At 47.4% G+C, this 11,870-nt stretch overlaps 1 protein-coding gene across 5 annotated transcripts in view; it reads right to left on the reverse strand.

The window, feature by feature from the left end:
• LOC125078193 (phospholipase A and acyltransferase 3) overlaps window positions 1–7,296 on the reverse strand; it is a 29,069-nt gene extending 21,773 nt beyond the window's left edge. The window contains exons 1-2 of one of the 5 annotated variants that reach the window (XM_047690376.1): window positions 7,143–7,296; window positions 6,612–6,689 (exon numbers count right to left, since the gene is read on the reverse strand). In XM_047690376.1, coding sequence (XP_047546332.1) covers window positions 6,612–6,626 — 15 coding nt within the window. In that variant the 5' untranslated portion in view covers window positions 6,627–6,689; window positions 7,143–7,296. Of the gene's footprint in view, window positions 1–6,611; window positions 6,690–6,876; window positions 7,091–7,142 lie in introns of those variants that run through there. The other 4 variants (XM_047690378.1, XM_047690379.1, XM_047690380.1 and 1 more) reach the window with 4 other exon arrangements.
• Between the last annotated feature and the right edge of the window lie 4,574 nt (window positions 7,297–11,870).

Below are 11,870 nucleotides of genomic sequence, written 5' to 3' on the forward strand. Positions count from 1 at the left end.
TAGAAAAGGCGGCCCCTGAGATTTCTGAATCTCAGTCCTGAAGCAGGTGAGAGGGTCCACAAGTGGTATAGACGGAATTCCGACCGGAATCCTACACTCACCCCCTCACATCCTCCTGCAATCCGAGAAGGTGGTGGAGAGGGAGTGGCCTTAAGGGGGATGATGGAGACAGGGAAGCAAGGGTGCGGGCAGCCTGAAGCAGAAGCACATCTCTGAGGGGACTGCCAGCTGCCCAGGGGGGGCATTTTTTTAAAGTTTCCAGGTGGTTCTACAGTGCAGCCCAGAGTGAGAACTTGAGGAGAGGGTATCTGAGGGGAGAGAGCTGTGACCCTGAACGTCAGGCTGAGATGAGCAGACACACCTCATTTTGCACATGGGGAAACTGAGGCTGAAGGAGAGCAGGTCACTTACCCTCCGTCAGTCTGAAAGTGGCAAAGGGGTGGCTGAAGCCCCAGCCTCTTCCCTCACAGGAGAAAGGACACAGCCAAGCCCTCCAGCAGACTACTTGGTCCACAGCCCCTGCAGAGTCACCCACATTCACCCCTGCAGAGTCACCAGCATTCACCCCTGCGGCTCTGATCCAGTGTGAGACCCTCAGCTGTGGGCCCCGGGTGGGACCAGAGAGCACAGCGACAGCACGTGCAGAAGAATTTTCAACCCAAGCAGTGAAACAAAACAAAAATAAATGTGCTTCTTGGGGCACCTGACTGGCTCAGTCAGGGGAGTGTGTGACTCGGAGGTTGTGAGTTCAAGCCCCATGTTGGGTGTGGAGCCTACTTAAAAAGTAAATAAATAAAATAGATACTTTTTTTAAAAGAATGTCTTTAAAACATTAATTTAATTTAATTAGTTAATTTAATGTTTTAAAGAATGTGCTCCGATTCACACACTTCCGGTCCCATTTAGTCTCATTGGTCAGAGCTTTGCGATTTTTTTTTTTAATGAAATATTTCAGATGTACCCAAAAATACAGAAAGTAGGCTACTGAGCATGACTCATGAGCATGTCTAAATCCAGATGGATTTCGTTTTCAGAAATACTGAAAACTGACTACAGCCTTGGGGCTCCAGAGTCAGACAGTCTGGGTTCAAATTTAGGCTCTGCTACTTCCTAACTGGACAGCCTTGGACAAGTTACCCAACTTCTCGCAGCCTCAGTTTCCCCAGCTGTAAAGTGAGAAGAACTCACGGGGTTGTCCTGAGGATCAAACGAGGTAATACATACAAAACACTGAGCAAACACCACAAATACATGGGAAGACGTCGGTAAACGGCAGTTTTTGCTGCCACTGTCACTGGGTGTGTTTTCATTATGTTTGATTTGGAAAGTTCTGTTCCAGGACCAGCTGGAGATGCGTGGAGGTTGTGAAACCAGCCTGAGAGCAGGTTCTCCTTGTTCTTTAAAACCACATGCTGTGGCAAGTGCAGAAATTCTGATCTCAGCCCCTTCATTCCTGATGCTCTGGGGAAACTCCTAGAAAATTACAAGAAAGACCAAAGTCCAACGTGGGTGCTGAGAGGGGATTTTCCAGCAAAGTGCTGGGAGTTTGGTACCAAGGTTCAAGGAAAAAAGGAAACCTGGGAGGGGCTGGGCATCAATACTGACTATCCAAGTCTGTGTTTTCAGAAGCAGAGCCCATGTCCACCCAAGATTCAGCCCCTCTCTGCTCTACTGCTGTGTGACCTTTAGGAATCACTGAGCCTCTCTGGGCTTCTCTGGTACAATGGAGCCATACAGACCCATCCAGCAGTTTGTGTGAGGAATAACTGAGATCATGGGGCAAAAGCTGTAAGACCAAGTACCTGGGAGAGGGTAGAGACCCTGCGCCCCTGGGTGGGTGGGTGCAGGAAGCATGTGCGGGAGGGAGGTCTAACCACCCACACTCTCCAGCCTCAGCCCTAGAGAGAAGGTAGAGGAGGGGCTGGGCTGACATATCACCTCTTCCCTTGCCAGAGAGGAACAGGGGCAGCTCTAGTGAGTACCAGGTCCAGCCCCTATGAGGATCCTAGAAAAAGGAGGCAAAACTTCCAGGGCCCTCTAGGCTCTTGGCCTCCAGGCTCTTGGCCTCCAGGCCTGAGGCCGGAGCTATGCATGAATCAGGACTGTCTCCTAACTCCTCTGGAAACCAGGATGGCCACCGCTGCTATCAGCACTACGTGCACACGAGTTATCTGGAATTCTTAACAGCCACCCTATTTTATGGGTCAGGAAACAGCTCAGAGATGGGAAGTAACTTGCCCAAGTTCTCAGTGCTCCCCAAGAAGCAGTGGGAAGATTCCACTGTAGGTTTTCCTGAATCCAAGGGCCAAATTCTTTCCACTATACCAAGGAGTTCGCACGAAGGTACTAACTTCCAGTAAAAGCCACATGGTGAGCTTTGCCTCTACATCACGCTCATTCTAAGCAACTTTGGAACACGGAGAGGAGAGAAATGATCAGCACTGGCCCTGACCAGGAGGTGTCACAGGCTGAACTAACAGGCTCAGAGAAAAGGGGAGTCCTCCTATACTACTGGTGGGAATGCAAGCTGGTGCAGACATTCTGGAAAACAGCATGGAGGTTCTTCAAAGTTCAAAATAGAGCTACCCTATGACCCAGCAATTGCACTACTGGGTATTTACCCCAAAGACACAAAGGTAGTGATCCAAAGGGGCATGTGCACCCCAATGTTTATAGTACCAATGTCCACAATAGCCAAACTATGGAAACAGTCCAGATGTCGATCAGCAGATGAATGGATGAAGAAGATGTGGTTCATATATACAGTGGAATATTATGCAGCCATCAAAAAAAGAAATCTTGCCATTTTCAACAATGAGGATGGAACTAGAGGGTATTATCCTAAGCGAAATAAGTCAACCAGAGAAAAATAATTATCATATGATCTCACTGATATGTGGAATTCAAGAAACAAAACAAGATCATGGGGAAGAGAGGGAAAAATAAAATAAGACGAATCAGAGAGGGAGACAACCATAAGAGACTCTTAATCATAGGAGACAAACTGAGGGTTGCTGGAGGGGAGAGGGTGGGGGAATGGACATAAAGGAGGGCACGTGTTGTAACGAACACTGAGTATTATATAAGACTGATGAGTCTCATAAATATACCTTAAAACCAATAATATGTTAATTAACTGAATTTAAATAAAAATAAAGGGCTCAGAGAAACACTGGCTGAACAGTAGACAAGCAGTCTCTCTATCCCAGGGAGGTCCGGGCAGCTGCTCTAACAACGAATGACATTCGACAAGCCCAAAGAGGCAGGCAGCCACACACTCAAAAGAGCAGGAAGGTGGGAGCTGTATTCCTTGGGTGCAAATAGGGATAAGTTGTCCATGGAAATTTTTAAAACCATAAGAACACACCTTGGGGGGGGTGCCTGGGTGTCTCAGTGGGTTAAGCCTCTCCCTTTGGCTCAGGTCATGATCTCAGGGTCCTGGGATCAAGTTCTGCATCGGGCTCTCTGCTCAGCGGAGAGCCTGCTTCCCCCTCTTTCTCTGCCTGCCTCTCTGCCTACTTGTGATTTCTCTCTCTGTGTGTTAAATAAATAAATAAAATCTTAAAAAAAAAAAAAAAAAAAGGAACGCACTTTGGGGTGCCTGGACATCTCAGTTGGGTAAGTGGCTGACTTTAGCTCAAGTCATGATCTCAGGGTCCTGGGATCAGGCCCTGCATCAGGCTCCCTGCTCAGTTGGGAGTCTGCTTGTCCCTCTCCCTCTGCCCCTCCCCCTGCTCATTTTCTCTCTCTCCTTCTCTCTCAAATAAAAATATTAAAAAATCTTTTTAAAAAACCAACAATAGGGGCGCCTGGGTGGCTCAGTGTATTGAGCCTCTGCCTTCAGTTTGGGTCATAGTCTCAGGGTCCTGGGATCGAGACCCGCATCAGGCTCCCTGCTCAGCGGGGAGCCTGCTCCCTCCTCTCTCTTCCTGCCTCTCTGCCTACTTGTGATCTCTCTCTCAAATAAATAAATAAAATCTTTTAAAAAAACAACAATAAAAACATACCAAAGGTTGGTCTGCTGTGTACCAGGTACCAATTTTAAAGAATATTAATGGTAAAATACTAGTGACTTACTTTTAGTGATAAAATGCTACTCACCCCTCCCCCAAAGCTATTTCCTTAAAGTTCTAATTGCTGCCGTTACTATTAAGATTTAATTACATCCATGAGCCTCAAATGAGCACATTTTTATTTCTTTTTCTTTAAAAAACTTCATCTTCCAAACCATAAGTGACTCTTAATCTCACAAAACAAACTGAGGGTTGATGGGGGGAGGGGGGTTGGGAGAGGGGGGGTGGGGTTATGGACATTGGGGAGGGTATGTGCTATGGTGAGTGCTGTGAAGTGTGTAAACCTGGCGATTCACAGACCTGTACCCCTGGGGATAAAAATATATGTTTATAAAAAAATAAAATTTAAAAAAAAAAAACAAAAAAACAAAAAAAAACTTCATCTTCTACATGGAAGTTCGATCAGAGAACACTCCGTTGTTTAGTCTGCTGACACACAGATTTAGCTACTGTTCCAACAGTAAGTTCCAAGTGGCTCAGAGTGGTTCGAGCTCACGCTGGGCACGGTTTGTGCGTTTTCCTGTGTTTCAACACAGAAGACAGAAGAGTTGGCTCTCCCAGTGCCAGAAGAAACTAAAAGAGAAGTGGATCCCTTTTACAGAGAACTAGACTCATTCTAAAACAATGGATTAAATAAATGTCAGTGCCCACTAACACTCAACAGTTTCCTCTAATCTTTTGCAGAAGAAGGAAAACGGGAGAATTTTGCCAAATAAGATAAAAACATACGATGAATTTTCTGGTGACGATGTTTCAGTGAAAATATTTCATATGTGGAGATATTTAAAAGCCACTAGATTGATTTTTTTTTAAAGACATAGGCAGTATTGTAATTTCTGGAATTTACTCCAAAATGTGATTTTTAGGAATCTCTATCAAACCTATCCTCACATTTAAGACTTTTCCTAGTTGTATATTTGTGATTTCATGTGAGAGGAGCTTTTGAAATTAAAATTAATAAAAAGTGGGCGCCTGGGTGGCTCAGCGGGTTAAAGCCTCTGCCTTCAGCTCAGGTCATGATCCCAGTGTCCTGGGATCGAGTCCCGCATCGGGCTCTCTGCTCAGTGGGGAGCCTGCTTCCTCCTCTCTCTTTGCCTTCCTCTCTGCCTACTTGTGATCTCTGTCTGTCAAATAAATAAAATCTTAAAAAAAAATTAATAAAAAGTGCCCTTCAATCAGCTGTGAGCAAAGACAGATGACAAATCGAGCTCAGCTGAATACGGAACATGGACATGCAAAGATCAATCCTGACAAAGTCACAGACAAATTTCCAGAAGTAAAAGTTCTAAAACAGAAACTGTCTTGTTGCTATTATTTGTGACCATGACCAATCTATAAGCTTTCTTTCAAAACTACATTCATGCAATTAAAAACTTCTTTAAAAGATTTTATTTTTAAGCAATCTCCACACCCAACATGGGGCTCAAACCCACGACCTTGGGATCAAGAGTCACGGGCTCTCCTGACTGAGCCAGCCAGGTGCCCCAAATTAAAAACTCCTAAACTCCTAATCCATGACTTTTTCCTATTTTTCTCCATAACATTTACCTTATTTTTCTTTTTCTTACTTTTTTTTTTTTTTTTACTTTTGCACTGGCATGATTCCACATACAAACCTCAATAAATAAGAATATTTTCACTGTTTCTTTCCTGGATACTCTTACTGTTTCATGATTATTATTGAAAACAGTGTTGTCAGACGGAGGAGAGGGATGCTTAAAATGACCACTAGGGGCATCATCTACGCCAGGTCCACTCTGTTGCCAGTCCTGGCAGCATCTTTTTGTGGACTGAAATAGTAATACCAGTGAATTACAGGGGAGCACTCACTCTGCGTGGGGAGCACTCTTCCCAGCACGTCCTGTGTATTGAGTCTTATACACTCTGGGGAACCGACTGGCTTTGAGACAAGAAGTGCGGCCCCCGCAGGCCTGTGCCCCGCCAAGTGCTGGGTGGGAACACGACCCCAGGTGGGTCTACATCCGAGGCCGGTGCCCTGAATCCCTCTGTCGCAGGTTCTGCTAGATCGAAGGGAAGCATCTGCTAAGCCCCTTTATGATTTCTGAACCAGGTCACAGGTTAGAAAAAGAAAAAGTGAAAGCTGAGAAATTGCTGTCAGGGCTGATCCTGGGGTGAGTCAGCCGAGACCAGAAAAGCCCGGAGAAAAGGTTAGACCCAGGCAGGGTCTGGAGCAGCAGGTGCAGACCAAACATCTGGCTCCAGGAGCCAGTCCAGATGTTCTGGTCTGACAGGCGGGAGGTGGGGGGGAATAGGACAGGGCCATCCCGGAGCAAGTTGCCCCTTGCTACCTCCCTCCTCCCCGATGTCCTGCCTGCCCTGGCATTTGTTTCAAGAGGAGTACTGAGAAATCTGGACCAGGAACAGGCTAACCCACATGGGACACCTGATGGCCCGCGGCTGCGGGAGGTGTGGTCCCACATCCTCCAGGACCCTCACTCCCAGTAACAACTCAGGCTCCAGGACAATGATTCCCACTAAAACGCAGCCCTCCCGCAGCCCACAATGCCCCACACTTACCATGGACGCACGCATCTTTTTCCGTCCTGTGGACCCTCAATTCCAGGCTGGAGTTGGGTGTATCCGCTGTGTAAAGGCCTGAGGCAGGGGAAGCAGGAATTCATTATGTCATTAATAGGGAACTGCGTTCCCAGGACCCCAGGATACCGCGGATTCTGGCAGAGACCGTGCGCGGTTCTCCTCTGACCCTTCCCAGGGCCACCAGCTCACTCTTGGCGTTTCTCACTGGCCCCCTCCCTGTCCCTGAACTTGACTGTGAACTTATGAATCCCTTGAAGAGTCAGGGGAGGCTCACCAGACACCTGAGAGGCGGCGGCGCAGCCCGGGGAGGACGATCATGGTCGCCTACCCATGGTGGCGCTCGCGGCCCGGGGTGCCAGGGGGCGCGGCTGCTGGCAGGTTTCCCCCTCACTTGTTTACGCCCGCCTCCCCCAACTTCTCCGTCTCCCACGCGGCGTTCCGGGGGCTACTGGAGAGCCACCCCGAGCACCTCATCCTTCCTTAAGTTCGGGGAAGGGCCGCTCCACCCACCTCTCGAACTTGGGAGGCAGCGCACCGCCAAGGGACCAGGTTTAATGGCCGCAGAGGCTCCAGCCAGCGTAAGGTCACCCGGCTCCTCCCCGCGCGGCTGACTAATGAGAGCCTCGCTGAGCTCCCAGCCCCGCGGCAGGGACAGCCTGCTCCAGCCCCTGGGGCAAACGGGCAGGGATGCCTCCCACTCACCGCCACTCCCTACGCCCTCTTCCACCTAGAGGTGCCCCTGAACCCAGTTCCAGCGCCACCACCTCCTCGCCGATTCCACATACGCGCCTCGGGCCGCCCATCTTGTATTACACAGCCACCTGGATTCACACTACGCTGGACTGTCATCCGTTTACTTATCTCCTCCAATCAAGTGGGCTTACAGTTTAAAACTGTATTAAATTTGAAAACCATGTGAAGGCTTTCAGAAGTCCGGCAGAAAGAAAGCCCTTTTAACGACTGGGTCTTAAGCCATCAGATATCCCCCAAACCAGGTCCACAGCTCAAATTCCATGAATGAATGACCAGACACAGGCCCTTCCTCGCACCCGGCTCTGGCTGGACTCTGGCTCCCTAAGAGTGGAACGAGCTCCTGTTCATCCCTCTTGTCCCCACTCCCAGCCAGCCCTACACCTTGCCTTCGAGATGTTTGGGCCACATCCTGGCCCAGTCACTTGCTGGCTGTAGGGTCTGGGACACCCGTCCCCCTCTGAGCCTGGTCTATTCATCTCATAAACAGAGCGATGGTGATGCTGGACAATATGTAAGATCACAGGTGAAAATACATTCCCCGAAGGGAGAGCTGCAGATGAAATGATGCTTACGAAGCACGGAGCCTGGTGCGTGGCACGTGGTAAATCCTCGTGGGGACACGTCAGCTGTTAACAGGAGGAAAAGCACAGGCTCGTCAATGACATCACACGTCAGTCACCAGCTTCCCAATGGGAGAGTCAGAGGCAACGCAAATACATACCAGAGCTTTATGGGCATTGCTACTTACCCAACAAATCGTTTTGCATATTAAACAAATGACTACCCGTAAACACTCCAAACCCAAGGTGCAGAGGTTGGGGTTGGAGAACACCAGACTGACTTCTGCTTCTCCTGACTCTCTGCTTTCAGAACTGCCCGGAGGTGACTGCCCATTTCCCGAGTGTTGTGCCAGGGAAAACAAAACAAAAAGCATCCTGACGAATGAGGGTGTCAGGAAAGTGATTTTCACCTTCCACACAGCGCTGAAAAGCGGAGCTCTGTAAGACCCCAGGCCGAGAAGCTACCACTTGATGTTGGTGCCGCCACCAGCAAGAGTGTCTCCAGGCCCCTTCCCAAGTCCACCACCAATGTTCCCACGGGAAGCCATGCCAGGATCAAACCGAGCGCTGACTCCAAAGCCTCTGGTCTTTTCTACAACCACAGCCATGGAGCCCTGCTCTTTGTGTGGCAGGGGACGGGGTGACGGTGGGCCGAGGCGAGGTCATGGTCATTATTTGCAATGTCCCCATTCTCTGCCTTCTAATGAGGACAATGGCTCCCCCAGGAGAATCCAGTGTTTTGGGGTCTCTGAGAAAGTTAAGGAAAAAATGGCTCAAACTTATGCTGAAGGCATGAGACCCTCTGGGGATTCTGAGCAGGTGGGGTAGGACAGGTAGCAAGGCCAGGCCAGGAGAAGGAAAGGGGGAGGGAGAGAGGGAGAAAGAAAGAAGGGACCAGCAAACCACATTTAAAGGAGCAGAATCCATTAGGAGCATTTTGTGAGAACACGAGGGTTTCTGTTACTTGACATTAACTCTCAAAACCTGAACACTCATCTGGGGAAAACTCCCATCAAAGTCAACTGAATATAGTCTTTCTTCTTTTTTTTGAGTAGGCTCTGTGCCCAATGTGGGGCCTGAACTCAAGACCCTGAGATTAAGAGTCCCTGCTGACTGAAAACAGGCTTTTTAACACTTATCTGGGCTACTCTAGTGTGGCTTTGTGACCGTTTGACCAGAAAAATCAGGTTTTCATGAAAGAAAAGGAAGGTGAAGTTTAATTTCCTCCTGGAACCGATTTCTGAGACCCCTTAAGTCCACTAATGAGAACAAATCCGAGAGGCTCTGAAGAGCTTCCCCTGCATACGTGTGCAGCATAACCACCTACTTCCCTTTGAAAGAACATTCCTGAAATGTTCCAGGCTTTCTCATTCTCCCATTTGTTAAATGGAGCAACAGTCTGGGGCACTGGGACTGTGATGGGCATTTGTTTTCTGTCTGTCCAGCAGTCTTTCACTTGGTGACTGTGTGTTTCCGGTGGACCTGCCAAATCAGGGTGCCACATCACCCTGACTAGGAACACATGTGACCTCAGTCTGGCTCTCAGGCCCCAGCCCCCAGGCTATAGCAACTGACCCTGAAGGAACATAGGACCCAAGCCAGACCAATCAGAAGCCGTCTCTAAGTTGGAGCTATGTACACACACGTTTTTAAATAGGCAATGGGTTTAAAAAAAAAAAAAAAAAGGCTCTTTCCCCCGGAGACATTAAAGTGGTGTGATGTAAGCCTGGAACCATCTGTCCCTTACCTCCCCTGCGGCACAGAAATCCATCTGTAAACACAGATAATACAGCCGCCACAGACAAGAGAGGTAATTGCCCTGTTGACACATGAGTTCTTCCAGTGCCTGATGTCAATTTTGCTCCCAGACATCCAGTTACCATTAGTTCTTTGATTCAGCTAGAGTTGAACTCATCTTTGCACACTGATATATGGTAATCAAAGGCAAGAATGTCAATGCACCAAGGACAAACCATAATTTGCTTGGCTTCTCCCCATCCACACACGCCCACTTGCCCCACCTATCTTTCCTTCTCCCCGGCTTGTGTTAAGGGGGGCATCGCCACTCTGATGGTAGCCCTCCGGTGTGCACCATACCCTTCCTATCCTACCAATTTGTTAGTTTGCACTTTCCCTAACTATACTGCGATGAACGCAAGTGCAACAGCTAGCCTGGCGCCTTCCATATGACCACCATGAGAGAGAGACAAAGGGAGAGAGGGAGGGATGGATGGCTACTGACCACACCAAGTATATGGTTTTGTTTTTTTTTAAAGATTTTGTTTATTTATTTGACAGAGAGACAGATCACAAGCAGGAAGAGAGGCAGGCAGAGAGAGAGAGGGAAGCAGGCTCCCCACTGAGCAGAGAGCCCGATGCGGGTCATGATCCCATGACCCTGGGATCATGACCTGAGCCGAAGGCAGAGGCTTCAACCCACTGAGCCACCCAGGTGCCCTCCAAGTATGTGTTTTGAACTATAAACATACCAGAAATCTTTCTGCAGGGTCAAATGGGCTATGTGTAGCAATTAGCCAGTATTTGGGAGGTCCAGTGCAATTTCTCCACTGGCTCCAAGGTCACCAGTGATAGATAGAGCTTCATCCCCTCCCAAAGAGGAAGCATTCAACCAGATGGGGCAACCAAATGAAAATGCTGCAAGTTCAAGGGTCCTCACAAGTCCATGTTACTGTAAATAAAATTTGTGTTTGATTTTAAGCAATACCTCCAAGTCCTCAGCCTTCTCCAGCACTAAGCTAGCAACACCATTCGGTATGGTTTCACAGGACAAAGAAAGGTGACACACCCGAACCACATTACCACTAACTACCCAAGACATGGAGTTATTATCCCTCTCCTCAAATATCCTATTCACTTTGCCAAGCCCAAATCTATTTCACAGACCTGCCCGTATTAAAGAACGGAGAAACAAACAAAAAAAAAAAAAAAAAACAAAACACAAGACTTGGTGCTATGATCTTTATTCAATTAAATGACCTTACAACTAAGAAACAGAAAACATGCTTTTAAAACTAATAGCATAATCTCATCCCATTGCACTTTTAAAAACAGGTATTAAATTTTAAAGCCATTCAAAGGCAAGGGTCTGGGAGAAAGAAAGAATTTTCAACGAATCATTTTATAAAGAAAAGAAAAAGAAAACTTGTAGATGCTCAGGATTAATATGGATCCCTTTAAGGATTAAGTCCATGGCAGCATTTAGACGTCTAAATTAGGAATCTTCAGGAATCAAATGCAACCTTTCCTTGGTCAAAAGAGCACTACAGTTAAATTTTAGTTCCGGCACATGAAAATTCCTTCCAAGGAGGAACATTTTCTTTTGAAATCCTTCTGCTCCTAGACCTGTTTTGGAAAGTTCCTGTTAAAGGGGTACTTCTGTCACTAATTTTTAGTTATTTTCTCCTTCCTTTTTGTTTTTATTTTTATTAGCTTAAGGTGTTCTGTGCACGAAAGATGAGGGGTTCAAGTCACAGTGCTAAATTTTCCTTTTTAAAAAACACCCTTCAAAAAGTGTTTTTTTTTTAATCCTAATTACATCTGTTAGTAAACAGGACACTTGTACATTCATTTTTTCAGAGAAGGCACTAGGATATCTTAATTTAGAAAAACAGCTTTAACAAGCTTAGCTAATTCTCTAGATGAAAGACATCGCCCCTATGACTCTGAACACAGTGAGCCATCGGTTATAGTGCTGGCAGCAGAGAACCTACCTAGAGCCGCACGTAGCACCTGTCTGTCCGCTCGGCTCTCTCACCGGTCTCTGAGCTGCCTCCAACACTGTCTATCAAAGGGATGATTCCAGGGCCACAATCCAGACCCACGGAGGCAATCCCTGACATAAACCTAGTGATCAGAATGGTTTTAAACAAGTCTCCCAAATACGTCTTAGGCACTCTAACATAGA

This window comes from Lutra lutra, chromosome 10, assembly GCF_902655055.1.
Source record: "Lutra lutra chromosome 10, mLutLut1.2, whole genome shotgun sequence".
Classification (NCBI taxonomy): domain Eukaryota; kingdom Metazoa; phylum Chordata; class Mammalia; order Carnivora; family Mustelidae; genus Lutra; species Lutra lutra.